We start from the raw sequence: 15,372 nt of genomic DNA, 5'->3' as shown, positions 1-15,372 counted from the left end.
TAGCAGGTGTTTAGATTATTACCCCATGGCACATGAGGTTAGCAAAATAAAAAAACCATATAGGAGTAGGTGTTTAGATTATTTATTTATTTTTGAAACTGGAAATATTTCATTCCATCAACCAACATGAGGTTAGCAAAATCAAAATTGAAAAAAAAAACATGTCGAGCAGAATCGCTGGCTACAAGAGGCTGGGCAAAGGTAGAGGTAGGTGAAGATGATTCGTCCCAAGGTTGTTCCAATTGCAAGTGGCCCGGTCCCACTCGTCAATTGTTTATCAATTATTATCAAAGTGAAAAGTAAAAGGGAAATGGGGCAAATAAACAACTTTCTCTCGTCGGCAGTCGGCACCGTCGTCTCTAAAAAAAATTACTACTCCTACAAAGGCAAAGGCTGGGCAGCACCTCCACCTCCATCCCCCTCGAGACCTACCTGACCAGTCAGTATACACGAATCGCCACTTCACCAGCCATGGACGCTAACTGGGGCGTGGGCGTTGACCTGAACGCCCCGCCGCCCACCGGAGGCGACTGGCGCGCCGAGCTCCAGCCCGAGGCGCGCGGCAGGGTCGTCAACAAGATGTATGTAGGGACTCTGGCCGATCTGATCTGCTCTGCTCTGATTCATTCGATCCCCCCTCTGCGTCTGCTTTCCGCGGTCTCCCCATGGAATTTCCCGCCTGTTTTCGTCGTCGATCCATCCGATAGAGCTTCGATCTAGCCATATCCTCTTTAGCGGCAGCAACAGGCCAACTTCCTACTGCACCTGCTCTGCTTTCAGTCCAGCCTAATAATTACAGTATTTGATTTAACTAGCATTGAGTTGTGTCTGAACAATTTAACGCAAGTTTACCCACCAAGAGGTGCAAATTTTTTTAATGGCGCACACCAATTCAGTAGTATGACACACACACGTCACAGCGTGTGATCTCCTTGGGGAATTAGTACTGTGCCTGCAATTTTGTTCTGGAATTAGTACTGTGCCAAGTGGATATTATACTCCTCACACGTTCACAGGCCATGACCAAATCAATCCTCGCAGCACCTCCTTGGTCTTAGCAAAGTCGAAAATTACGGCTTGCGCATAGGAATTGAGGGAGCATATGATTGATTCAGAACTGGAGATCTACCTCAACTCGCTGTTCTGCCTACTCGTTCCACCTTACATCACGCCGTTGAAAGCAATGCATGCCCCCAAGTTATTCACATTTTGCATCATACGCGTAGAATGGAGACTTTGAAGAAGCATCTGCCAGTTTCGGTGCCAGAGGGACTGAACGAGCTTCAAATCATCGCTGTGCGATTCGAAGAGAAGATGTATACTGCAGCGACCAACCAGGTAATTTAACCTATCTTGGTGCCTACTCGGAGCAGAGCACATTTTATTTATTTTTAGTTATGGAGGTCAAACAAGTTTTATGGGCTAATAATAGAGTAGAATCGTCTCCAAATGCCGTACTCCCTCCGATCCAAATTATTCGTGGCAGCTGCGACAATTAATTTGGACCGGTGGGAGTAGACGATTTTTTAAGTCATGTTAGCAGTTTCCAGTTCTTCTTTTTGGGACCTTGGGTGCCTTTTTTTTTGCTCCCTAGCTGCCAACGTTTTCTTTATTGCTCTTGGGAACATATCCTGATTTTTCTCATTCTTGGGAACAAATACAAAAAATTATGGGGTTGCCGGGACTCAAACCATTCGGAGCACATCCCAGCTATTTTTGCATTTTCACGCTTAGTATACATACAAATACTCCCTTCGTCCGGAATTACTTGTCGTATAAATTTATAAAAATAGATGTATATAGAACTAAAATACATCTAGATGCATCCATTTCCATGACAAGTATTTTCGGACGGAGGGAGTAGTAAGTTAATTTGCTCGGACTGTCATGCACATTGGTGCATTCTGCTATGCTGCAGTGATCCAGCGGAGGGCTATTTTCGACCAGAGTGGCCTCACAGCCCTTATGCGCACTACATTCCAGAATATAACCCAAAAAATTATATGCAGAATATGGAATGGAGGGAGTATACTTTTAATCTCTTTTGTTATGTTACCTAAATGATAGACCAGAACGCTGATAATGATCTTGGTTATTACCGATCACATGTTTATTCTTGTAGTGTTTCATCTTGAGTGCTTTAGTTAGTTACTCTTCCAATTCATGTTTGTATACCATGTGTCCATGCATCCAAAATTGTTATATATGAAGTAAAACTATCTTATGTTAAATGGATAGCACTTCCCAATTCCATGGGATACGCGATGGTATACTATCATTTATCTCGAACCAAAAATCAAACAAGACCCTACTCCCGCCTTCTCTCTGTGTTTGAATGTGCTTCATCTTAATTGCATCTATTCCGATCTGGTAAAAAAAATCAAATGGACTTATTTGGTTGTCGTGTACCGTCTCACTATTTCCATTTGTAATTTCTGGCTTATTTGTGGCAAACCACTTCCATTTTGTGTTGGAGCGGTCTTCATCATATTGCCTGATTCAGTTATGGTGAATATTTTCAGATGGTTAATTTGAGAAAGTTGGGGCAGACTGTCACTATTTTGATTTGGATTTTCTGTTCGTATCGCTTATTTGGGGCAGTGTGTTTTGCCGCTTAAATGGTCTTTTATGTATAACTACGATTCAAATATTAAAAGCTGAAGCACCTTCTCGAGCATGCTAAATTGCTAATCAACCAGAATTGTTGGTTGCAAGCCACTATTACTAATTTGGTATAAAACTTCACATTGTTTTCCTTTGTATTACCCAGTCTGATTATTTGAGGAAGATCTCTATAAAAATGCTATCTATGGAGACGAAGACACAACAGACTCCTGGAAATGCTCAAGTGATTCCAAATCAAAACAACCCCGGTCAAGGTATCATTAGTGTTGCACATTTTATCATTTTTCGCTTGGATATCGTTTTTATTGCATCAAGCGCTGAGATTGTGTGCTTCAATGCATTAAATCAACCTCCATCAGCTCCAGTTTCATGTCTAAGAATGCCCGACGGAACCCCCTGGCGGCCCACCCAGGGGTCAGACCCTGCTGCAGTCACCGCTGTCGTCGCCGCCGCCGCTGCCACCGTCGGCGTTGACCCGAACGCCCCGGCCCCCACCAGAGGCGATTGGCGTGCCCAGCTTCAGCCCGAGGCGCGCAGCAGGGTCGTCAATAAGATGTAGGGACCGTAATTGATTTGCTTTGCTTTGCTTCCCCCCCCCCCCCCCTCCAATCTTATTAATTTGATCCTTCTCCACTTTTTCGGTTTCCCACATACAAAAAAGAGAAATTTCATGCGTGTTTTCGGGTCAATGTTGTCATCGATCCATCTGTATATCTTTGATTCAGCCATATTCATAGTGGCAGCAACAGGTTCGTACAATCTACACACAAGCTATTCTTAGGTCGATAATTCCTGCTGGGGGATTGACTAATGAACTCCGTATTGCACCTGCTTTGCATCCAATCTAATTACTTCATTTAACTATAATTAAATTAAATTAAAACAGTTTAACATAAGTTTATTGATAAAGAGGTGTAAATTTGTCATGGCATACACCAATACAGCATATCGCAGATATCACATCGTTTGATCTCGTAGAGGAAACCATGCTATTAATACTGTGCCAGAATGCAATTTTGTTCTCAAACTAGAGTTTATCGTATGCTACCCAAAGTGATATTCCTCACATGATCACAAGTCATGACTAAATCAACCCACGCAACACCTCCTTGGTCTTATCAAAGCGAAAGTTGCGCCCTGGCTATAGGAATGGAGGGTGTATATGATTGAGAACTGGCTGGTCTGCCTACTCATTCCACCTTACATCTCAGATGCCAGATATTTCATTGCACACAACCGTTGAAAGCAATGCATCTTCCAGTTTATTCACATTTTGCATTATACGTGTAGAATGGTATCTCTGCAGAAGCATCTGCCAGTATCAGGGCCAGAGGGACCGAACGAACTTGAAAAAATCGCTGTGCGATTCGAAGAGAAGATCTATAATGCAGCGACCAGCCAGGTAATTTAACCTATCTTGGTGGCTACTCGGAGCAGAGCACAGTTTTTGAGTTATGGAGGTCAAACAAGGTTTATGGGCTAATAATAGGGCAGAACTGTCTTGAAATGTTGTAGATTTTTTTTACATCATGTTTAGGTACCTTTAGCAGTCTCCCTTTTTCGGGATACCTTGTGTGACTTTTTTGCTCTCCAGCTGCCAACATTTTCTTTACCTGCTCTTGGGAACATATCCTTATTTTTCTCATGCTTGTAAACACATACATTTTTTTCTGCGGTTGCCGGGACTTGAACTGGGGCCATAGGTGTGTCAACGCCCACACTCAACAATTTGGAGCACATCCCAGTTATTTTAGCATTTTCACACTTAGTACACACACAAATAGTAAGTTAATAAGCTACTACTATATTTTAATCTTTTTTATTGTGTTACATAAATGATAGACCAAAACGCTGATCATGATCTTGGTTATTATCGATCTTGAATCTTGTAGTGAACTGTCCCCTGATGGACGGAACTGTTGGTTGCAAGACGCTATTAGTAATTTGGTATAAAGCTTTACATTCTTTTCTTTTGTATTACCCAGTCTGATTATTTGCGGAAGATTTCTCTGAAAATGCTATCTATGGAGACGAACACATAACAGGCTCCTGGAAATGCTCAGGTGATTCCAAATCAAAACAACCCCTGTCAAGGTATCATGTACAGTAAACTGAGTACTGCACATTTTATCATCTTTGCTTGGATGTCAGTTATTTTTATTGCATCATGTGCTGAGATTATGTGCTTTATTGCATTATAAACCAACCTCCACCCTCTCCAACATCATGAATAAGAATTTTGCATGTAATTAGCGTGTCATATGTCCGTAGTTATTGAACCTGGAGCGGTTATCGACACGGTAAGTGCCTCAGTTCAGTGTTAGTCCACCGGTTCAGCGGTCCAACCTGTTGGTTAAATAAAACGGTCCAATTGCTCTCACCTACAGAATATTTTACTGATCCTGGTTCTGCGCCCAATTAGGTAGCTCAACCGGGTTTTTGCCAGTTCACAACAGGTTGATTGGATGAACCTTCACTGTGAACCAGATGGGAACAGGGCTTTTGGTTGTCGGTTTTAATAACTATGCATGTGTCGGCAGCAGTATTGAGAAAGTCGACTTTTTAGGTTGAACCTATTGCAAGAGTTCACTTTTCAACTGTTAACTTAGAATCTGGTTGTTTTAAACCTTGAATTGCTAAATAGGTTCCTTGGCCCTATCCAAAGTGGTTTGGTGGTGATATGGCATCAGCTTATATATTTAGAAAATTAAGAGCCTACACCAACTTGTTTGGGACTAAGGCCCTGTTTGGTTCCAAATAAGTCACCAACTTATAAGTTGAAAAGTGTAAAAAGTGACTTATTTTGCCAAACAGACCCAACTTATAAGTCACCCCAACTTATAAGTCATAAGTTGCTCCACCCCAACTTAAAACTTATAAGTCACCCACTTTTGCATGAAAAGGTGACTTATAAGTCAGATGACAACCAAACAGACGTGACTTATAAGTCACTGGTTTTAAGTCACCTGACTTATAAGTCATCTGACTTATTGAAACCAAACAGGGCCTAAATGATTATTCGTTGTTGTTGTATATTTAGAAAATTAGGAAAAAATCATAAGCATATTTATTTTTGGAAAAATATCTGTTTTAAGAGGAAATTTATCATGCTACACTTTATAACATTACGGGTGCCTTAACTTGTCATGTCCGCTCAGTTTAGTACCTAAAGTTGAAAAATACATGAAAATGGTGCTCTAACTTGTCCGGCTGTGCAAATACGGTGCCTCATACAGTATCCAGACATATGCCTTGCCCGCATAGCGAGCTAGTATGATGGCGGCCCGCATGTCAGTGACCGGGAGCATTTTTTACATCTAACCCCCTCACATTTTATTTATTTACTCATAATTGTATCACATATAGATGCATACTGATGGGTCCAACCTGTCAGGTTTGGGTCCCGCATATCAGCTACATCAAGCACGGCTGTATGTGCAAATCATAGATATAATGAAATTTATAATAATGATATCGTGCGAGATATTAAAGAGAAATAAGAAAGAAAAAAGGGATCTGAAGTTTCAAACCTAAGAGCTGAGGTGTGCCACCCTTGCCATCTAGCCGATAAACCAAGCAAAATCTTATGTTTATTTAGAGCATCTAGTTGGAATTTTCTTACGAATTTATTTATCTCACCCTCTAAAAGATGTAAACATTATTTCTCCATTTTAGGCATCACGTGGTGTCATGCCTCGTGGTTATATTGTTCACCGAGGGACCTCTGCTAACCAACAGACAAGACACCATTTGATGCCTAAATGAGATAATTTACTTCTTAAACATTTTAGTATCAAGGGAGATTTAGGGAATGTGCTGGTGCATTTGAAAAAAAAAGCTTTTGAAACATGTTTCACGGGTATTATAAAATTATAAACTTATATTTGAAAGATGTTTGTCATGCGTTCAAGAAAATGACAACATGTATTTTTATAAATGTTCAACGTGCATTGGAAATGTTATTGTGTAAAATTGTTCTTACATTTCTACAAACACATTTAAGATATTTTAATACATTTCCAAAATTAGTATTATTGCACACTAATTTCTAATGCACATCCAACAGTTACATTGTCAATTTTTCTGTAATTGTGTATTTTAAAAATATAGTAATACAGTGAAGATACACACTAATTGTCCGTGCTTGTGGTCCTGCATGAAGATACATAAATTTACACAACAATTTTCAATATACATTGAACTGTCTAAATCCACATAATTTTTTGAAAACGTTCACGTTAACCTCTTCAAAGTACACAATAATGAAAATATAATAGACATTTTAAAATACACAATAATGCCCTACCGATAATTACTGTAATTTTTATTTGGTAAAATTTACATATCATGAAAATTAAACATGATCTTGATTTTTTCTATAAAAAATGTAGCAAATGTGTTGAAGAATTGCAAAACGATACGTCGAATTGGTCTGTATACATTTTTCTAGCTAATACTACTATGTATAACTTAGTTTGGCCCGGTGACCAGCATGTTATTGCATCAAGCAGGATGTCCCAGCTTCAAATTTTCATCCCAACAAAAATAAAAAATTACTCGTTCACTTCCAGCCACTGACTCGTGGGCCGCCGTCATGCTGGCACGCCACACTGGCAAGGCGTACACCCGAATACGGTAGGAGGCACCGTATTTGCACGATCGAACAAGTTAAAGCACCATTTCCGTGTATTTTACAACTTTAGGCATCAAACTGTTCGCACATGACAAGTTAAGGCACCCTTGATGTATTTAACTCTTTATATTACATCAACTAATATTTACCTGCTTGTTCTTGTATGTTACTTGTAATCCCGTTCACTGTATGTGCGATGCCTATGGCATGTATGCTGAAATTTATTGTTGCGCAGATTGTATGCCATAAGCATCTAGATCAGCATGTATTCATTTTATCCTCTGTTCTTGAATGTCTTTTGATTACATTCAACATCCTCACCTGACTTGTTGATTGGCCAGATGCATAACCCAATGATTGTTGTGATACTGAGTTTGCTAGCAAGTATGATGACTAGGTGTCTTCTCAATTGGCTGTTCGTGTGGGGATGGCGCCTCTCCATGTTCGAGTGTGATGGATGTTTCCGCTGCCAAACAAGGAAGTTGTGCTTGTAGGCACGATCGAGGTGCCATGTAATAAGTTAGACATATAACATTGTGTACGACTGTTGTTTAATGTATGGAATTTCTGTATTGACCATGCTTCCTAGCTTTGAATGATCCTGGGGCTAGTAAGACTACTGGATATGAAAGCTGAATGTAATGGATTAACAATTCAAAGCAGAAAGTGAATGCTTAATCAGTGTATGAGTAGCTAATCATGTACACACACACACACATAGATAAGGATGTAATGTCTGTCTATGCTCAGGTCGTGGAAACTTATTGCCCTTTGGACATGGTTAAGACATCTGTGATATTATCCTTTTCTGATCAGAAAACTTCGTAGCACACGTTAACATAACTAGTAGGTGGACGACCGGAGGCATGCCACGCCTGTTTATTGGACCATCATTGATTATCTTGTATAAGCAAGGATATTGGCGAGTTCAGTTGGTGGATCGTGCCTAAGTATAAGAAAGAGGACATGCTCTATTTACACTTCATATATTAAACCTCCAAACTCCAAAACTGGCTTTAGTAACCTTAGCCAAAATAAACAATTCCTCAGCAGTAGTTATAGAAACCGCAAATACATGCAACGAACCCCGCAAAAACAAATACATGGAATAAAAAGGTTTTAAAACATCAACACCATGGCTTTGAAGTTCCTAATTGAACTGAAGCTCTAGCTACTTATTTAAAGGAAACGTAAAGCCAAAATACATTGTTTGTTTCTAAGGCGTTCGGGTATACAAAGACTGCCAATCTTGTCCCAAGGATGCAGTACTGGGCTCAACCTACCACCGTCTCTGTGAAGCACAAACATTATCCCAGTCTGTCTGTGAAGCTGCAGTAACCAAAACTGATAATTAGCACCACGTGATACAAATGCAAGGGCAACTGAAAGTGAAAGTACAGTAAACAAAGCCCATGCATGCGTTGGCCCATTGGTAGTCATACTTGTAGTCAAAATCGTTGCTGCAAACCGTTGGTAGTTGAAATCGTTGTTGCATGTTCTTTGCTTTGTACCTGGCGGGGAATCTGCAAGATGACAAAATGCGGATGGACACGTTGGTGCATCGTGGGTACATGCGGCCGGTGTTTCATGACCACATTTAGGGCGAGAGTGCATTCGACACATGACTATAGTTTCACGTTCAGCATGGCAACGATAATTTTGTTCTGTTGTGCTGCAACAACCTGGGGCCCCAAGAGGAGGAAAACCATTTGCCTGGTTGTTAGCCAGACAAAGGCTCATTTGTCTCAAGAGTTTGTTCTGTACGTTCTGCTGCAACAACAAATCCTGAACGACGATGCACGACTCTTCCACTGTGCAGATCAAGAAATACATCCCAGCAGGAATATAATCATATAATGCCATTTTTGCACCCACAAGAAAGAAGAATCAGATTTAAGCACTACAACTAAACAGGCCATTGGTTGTTAGTTGTGGATCATAGAGTTGAAATTGGTCAAACTAAATTTTATTTAAAATAGAAGGTGGCTTTCAAAATCATATTGATTTTGCTTGATAACAGACAGGCATGGATAATGCCCGAGAGAGCAATTCCCAGCTAAAGAATTAGAGAGAGAAATGTCCAGCAACTTACATCTCACGGCCAAGGGGTACGTACGAAGGCTATCTGCTGCAGCTTTGCCAGCTCGCACTGTGTGTCATGGGCGCAGAAGCTTGAGGCTAGCCAGTGGCTGGCAGCGACTACAGGGTGGTGCTCGTAGCAGAGCAGGCCGCAGATCGGGAATCAGCAAGATGCGTGTAGATGAGGGTGATCGCATGCTGGAGTTTCTTTGACTCCGGGTGGTTTAGATCAAGATTAGCGACTCTGGCCTCGACGGCCAAACTTTCAGATTCGATACGAGCCCTGTTGACTGCGAGGCGGTTCTGCTCAGCTTCGAAAGCCTTGCGAGTCGCCTCCATAGCCTTATCGGCTTTGGAGTCGCCCTGAATTGGAGGTGAGAAGCAGGCGCCATCTCGCATCTTGATGGCGCCGTCTTCAGCGGGTGCTCGTGATGGGTTAGGAGCCACCATGAAGACTTCCTGGACGCGACGTATGTAATCCATCCAAGGAACCACAACTAGCGGTATCCTCGATCTCTTCCTCCTCTGACTCATGGTCAAAGAGAGGTAAGATCGAGTCGACTGTGGCAACTAGCTGCGAAGAAGTTACGTTGCCCTAGGGTTGCCCGAGAGACAAATTAAGTCAATCCTGGGGTTTGCCCAAGAGACTATTATGTCGATCGGCCGAAAGCTAGATCGATCGCGAGGGTGCATGGTGCTGAGTTTGTTGGCGAGCGCTCCAAAAGAGAAGGCGCAACTTTCAGTGGGAGAAGCGGCAAAGGCAAGGTGCCCGAACGTGTCAGCAATGAAGCCCAGAGAGCCAAAGAGAAAGCTCTGTCCCTGAACGAAGTTGACGAAGCGCAAATCAGAAGGCATCTGAACTACGCTCCCGGCGCGCGCATCCCCTACCTGATGCGCCACCTGTCGAGGTATTTTCCCAACACTATCCCTTTGAGGGTAGCGTAGGGGTCGGAGATTCGAATGGTGCATATGTGGACTTGTGGAGATTTACCTAAGTTCAGGCGCTCTAATTGAGGTAAGACCCTACTCCTACTTGTCTGTATTGAAGAAATCTAGCCTTGTATGAGAACTAGGGTTTGTGTGTACAAAGGGTTCGATCGCAAGATCATGTAGGGGTGCTTACCTCAGACTATGGATGTGAGAACATATTGTAAGGTTACATACCAATTGTGCGGGGGGTGGAGGGGGCTGCTACGTTTACAGGACCGTGTCAGTCGGAGGTGTCCTGATCCACGTGGAGTAGGAGAAGCCTGGTCGATTGGTCATGCTAGCTATAATACAGAAGACCTACCTGAGTCCTTCTCTTGCCCTTCAAGGTGGCAATGCACCTTGTATCATGGTGGTCTTCGAATAGCGGGCTTGGGCTACCCCATGTCTGTTGTGCCTCTTCTGTCCTCCGTGGATACACCCCGGCGGGGGACATGGTATCAGCACCAACCATCCAAAACTATCAGCAGAATATAAATAACATCACTACGAGAATAAAGTGAATCATGGTTGGGCTACAGGTGGGTCTTCTAGTTTTGATTAAAATCATATTGTTAAGAGAGCATATTGGGTACTGCCTGAGGCAGAATGGCATCCATGATACTGAATGGAAGAAATACCTACTACTAAAATAACATCGAGCTTTAACATAAGAGATCGTAACATGGGGAGATATAACTATATAGGCTGATATGTATGTCATAGACATATAAAACTAAGCATCGTGATGTATATCATTTGATACAACTAAGTGACATCAATATCATCAGATCAAAATAGGTGACATTGTACAGTTGCAACTAAATTTTCTGTCCACAGGTGCAAAGCATCGTGCAACAGCCAATAGTAAACTTTTTTTCTTTTGAAAATAGACCTGCTTCAAACAGTATGTAATGTTTAAGCTCATAGTAAATTTCCTATTATGACTTTAATATTTCTATGCAAAGATCAATGCTAATCGACCGTTGGCATGCTTCCTCACCGACCAAAAACCTAAGAAACATTGAATAACTTAGCAACTCAGTATTACAGGTAAGATGGGCAGCTGACAGAAAAATGACAAAAAGGCTTTTATATTTGCATTACATATTTCAGCATGAGACATGACTAGAAGATAAGACAAGGCGGATCAGTCATGTGACAGAAATTGACACAAGGGCAGATAAATTGCTAAATTAAAAGGTTGTGGGTAACCAAAACGTGTAGAAGAAGCTTGAATTTTGTGATTACATACATAGGGGGGTATCCAACCTAGGAGTGAAGAGCCTGACATATGTGCCTTTGCAACGTGCAATGCAACTTTGATGGGATTCTTTACACCTGATCTACAAGAAATAGAAAGTATGGTCAGAGGCTCAGAGCTTCAAGCTTCTTTGATTGTCAACATACTACATATGAACAGTATCTCATTTAAGTTTCTACTTTGGAGGATCAAGTTTTAGTACATTTGCCATAAGTACCTTGCACAGCTCCGACAACTCCATAGGAACCCGTAGTTCCATTCATGATACTTGCATCACATTCGACCTGAGCACTCTCGGTCAAAGTTGAACCTTGGCCAGCGTTTGTGATGAAGTCATCCTAGTCAGCCAGAGATGAGAACGAGTCAATGAGAACTTAGTTACATAGATCGTTGTACAAAGCAAGTTCCCATGATGCTATCATCATATCATGTACCTCAACTTCACCATCACAGACTTGCTTAAATCTAGGAGGTGTCGTCGTAAACATTGACTGTGCAACTAACTGAAAACAAACTCTTCCGCTTCCTCATTTCGACACTACAAAATTAGTGGTTCTACACCAAACAATTGTTTACTCGTATAATCTGTAACTGACGCATATGTTAAGGGACAAAGTTATATAGGTAGACACTACATCAGTCCGTCCACAGGGAACAATGCGTACCTCCAGCACTCGAATGGCAGCTGCGACAGCGTCAAGACTCGCGCCACCGCCTGCAAACACAGAAGGAGCATTAGGAATTATTCAGCAGAGCAGAGCTAGCTACATGGATGCTCCAATCAAGTGCGGCATCGTCGCATCACAGTCTGACACACTATGAACAGACATAACTGTACTTGAGAGTTCAGATAACAGTAACTCAGGCAGTGGAAATGCAGACCCACAGATACCAGGCAAACCAGGGTCTACCTATATACGTATTCAGCAGAACAGAGGGTCGGCCGACGAGGGTTTTGAAAAACACGCGCCGAGGCCCCCGCGGAACCGGCGATTTGCGCGCGGGGACGGGTGGAGGTTTTGCGGTTTGGTCCCCGAGGAAGGCCGTATTCGCGGGCACTTTTGGCGGGAAGGAAAGAAAATGCGGGCAGGAGGAGAGACGGGCGGGGACGAGATGCTTTCCATTCTGGTCCGACTCGGAGCTTATCCCGCTGCCACCACCGGGCCCGCGCGTCTTCATCACTGCGGGACAGACGGAAACGGACAGGTCTGACGGTAGACTGATTTGATCTGATTTGATTTGATCTGACTTTGATAGTACCGTGTGGACCCAGGAGGCTGGTTTTTGAATTTCAGTTTCAATTTGATTGGGCCGTGCGAGTTGACAGCAAGAATCGATCGCTTGGAGGAGAGAAATCGAATCATCCGTGCATGGACGTCTTAATTTTGTAGCTGCAATGTTTGATTTTTTTTCTCCGATTCCTCCTTCATGGTCTATATGTATGGGTTGTCCGTCACCTCTCAAACCATACCCTTATCTGAGACGGATATGGCGAGGTTCGGGCATGCCTACATGTTTTTTTTTCTCACGTCGGATCCGACAGCCCAAACGTACACCAAATCACTCCAAATTGGCCGCCTTCCTTCCATGTTCGTCGTCCATTTGCCACTTTCGACCCTTTGTCGTCGTCCACCGTGATGCACTATGACGAGCACGCTATCCCCAGCCGCCTATGCCTCCGTGGAGTCAGTTGGGCCCCCATTTGTTGCTGCTGATTCAGGGCAAACAACGTCGCTTGGACGAAACTTCGAAGGAAGTAGCACGAGCGAGAAGCTCCACACAAGGAGGTGGTTGACATCGATGTGGACCCCAATGCTTCACTCCACCTTATCCACGCGTGTCGTACCATCGATGGAAGAAGGTGGCATCCACCCCGGTTGAGAGCGAGTCCGTTCGTCCCGAGGATTCGGTGAAACCGGGTGGCTGGAAATTGCGGGATGCGTCTGAGACGGTGTATGACTCATCGCAACTCCAACAGGCTTGGACAACTCCGGGAACTCACAGAGCCATCTCTGCCCATGTCATGTTCAACAAAAATGGTGGAACATGACATGATCCAATTTTTGCCCCTCTTTGTATTTATTCTCCCGTTGCTTCATATGCCATTGAATGAACTTAGGGATGCATATACCATTGAATCAACTTAGGGATGCATATACCATTGAATCTTTTTGTTGCATACATCATTAGGAATCATGATAAATTTAGGAGGCTAGATCAATGATGGTCAAGAGCCTATGCATTATGACTTGGGGATATCAACTCTCCTATGTATGATGTTGGGTAAATGTCGACCACTCATAGCAAAAAGTATGCCCAAGGCAAGAGACCTGGCATTCTCAAGCAAGGCAGATGTTATGATGTGTGAAGCTTCGTTGGCCACATGCATTGATCCTATATGTCGAACCGAGCAAAAAGCGCAACAAGTATTGGGAAAAGGTCCACAAGCATTACCATGTACACAGTGTGTTCAACATAGATGATCCATCATCCAAGAGAGCATGGACAAGTTTCGCGGCCACTATTCTTCCATGGTTGTCCGTAACCAAAGCAATGTTGGAACTAAGAGTCATGTAAGTTGACTTGGTTCCTTTTGTCATCATTTGAACTGCTAGCTTTGGTTGTTGGGTTCTCATGAGTGATTCTTGTTTGCTAGATGCATTTGGTGGTCACTTTGTATGAACACACTGTGATGCCATTTGGCGGGTGAAAATGTATGGAAAACCAAAGTGGCAACAACTTATCGATGACCTCAAGAACGTCAACAAGAAGTTGAAGAGAAACGATGGCTCAAGCTACCAACATTCTATTGGGTTGGATGACGAAGATGAGGAAGGTGGGGTAGATGAGAGACAAGCCACCGTGTGAAAGATGAATCGTCATGTGATGGGAAACAAGTGAGAGAAGGGCAGGGCCGCACGTGACGCCGTGGCGAGCAAAATGTCCATGACATGGACAGGAATTTTATCCACCTAGCAGGAGAAGAAGAACGAGGGGTACACGTTCTTCTTAGATGCACAAAAAGAGAGAATGTATTGGGAGCGGGAAAGGATGAACAAGAAGTTGCAACTTTAGAAGGAGATAATCGACTTGGAGAAGCATAATAAGTATGTCACATGGGAGCTCGACAAGGTAAATACTTTTGGATCAATTAAACTCAAGAAAGAGAGATTGGAGCTGGCTCGACACACGGAGGATTCGAGGATCTTGTTGGCCGACGCTTTCCTCTTGAATCAATTGAACTCGAGAAAGAGAGGTTGCAGCTGGCTCGACACACGGGGGATTCGAGGATCTTGTTGGTCGACACTTTCCTCTTGGATCCGGAAGGCAAGAAGTGGCTTGAGACAAAGTAGATCAGCACGCACAATGGCGTCGAATGATTCATTACTCAATCGCCTATCTATAAATTGTTTTTTCTTTTGTCATGTGTTGAGTTATACTTTATTGCTTTGTCGCGCTGTTAAATTGTTGAATCAAAAATGCATTTTTGCTATATAATACCTGCATGGATTTGAGAATTTGAAGACGAGAGGTGTGGTTGTCCAAGAAGACAAATGAGGAGACGTCCAACATTGTTCGAGGACACGCACACGGACATTTAAGGGGGTCAAATTTACTCATATTCCAACTCTAGATGCTCTTATGTGGACGACAATCGTTTTTAGATAGTTGTCATTGGCATCATCTAACTCTTACTACCGATTTCCCGACCATTGTGTTAGTGTTTCAGAGGTTTATAGGTGGTACCGTGACGGCGTCACCGTCGATTTCTCCAGGACCAATGTGTAATTCTATTTTTGTATTG

General features: G+C 42.7%; 1 protein-coding gene across 2 annotated transcripts; it reads left to right on the top strand.

The window, feature by feature from the left end:
* Positions 1-390: 390 nt before the first annotated feature.
* LOC123428455 lies at positions 391-7,936 on the top strand. Of its 2 annotated transcripts, none has more exons than XM_045112669.1 (7): positions 391-581; positions 1,227-1,338; positions 2,771-2,879; positions 2,985-3,180; positions 3,916-4,027; positions 4,611-4,688; positions 7,600-7,936. In XM_045112669.1, the coding sequence occupies exons 1-6, from the start codon at positions 472-474 to the stop codon at positions 4,665-4,667; spliced, it is 696 nt and encodes a 231-aa protein (XP_044968604.1). In that variant the 5' UTR covers positions 391-471; the 3' UTR covers positions 4,668-4,688; positions 7,600-7,936. The 2 variants fall into 2 exon arrangements, 1 of the variants encoding a protein (XP_044968604.1); XR_006622546.1 differs by having other exon boundaries at positions 392-581; positions 4,611-4,719.
* Positions 7,937-15,372: the final 7,436 nt, after the last annotated feature.

This window comes from Hordeum vulgare, chromosome 2H, assembly GCF_904849725.1.
Source record: "Hordeum vulgare subsp. vulgare chromosome 2H, MorexV3_pseudomolecules_assembly, whole genome shotgun sequence".
NCBI lineage: Eukaryota > Viridiplantae > Streptophyta > Magnoliopsida > Poales > Poaceae > Hordeum > Hordeum vulgare.
The sequence above is the reverse complement of the archived record's forward strand: the minus strand, read 5'-3'. Positions and strand labels throughout refer to the sequence as shown.

Bases quoted from the DNA above. Each gene is read 5' to 3' on its own strand.
- LOC123428455 (XM_045112669.1), top strand. From the start codon at position 472: ATGGACGCTAACTGGGGCGTGGGCGTTGACCTGAACGCCCCGCCGCCC. The intron at 2,880-2,984 runs GTATCATTAGTG...AACCTCCATCAG, and splicing joins TCAAAACAACCCCGGTCAAG to CTCCAGTTTCATGTCTAAGA. The intron at 3,181-3,915 runs GTAGGGACCGTA...TTATACGTGTAG, and splicing joins AGCAGGGTCGTCAATAAGAT to AATGGTATCTCTGCAGAAGC.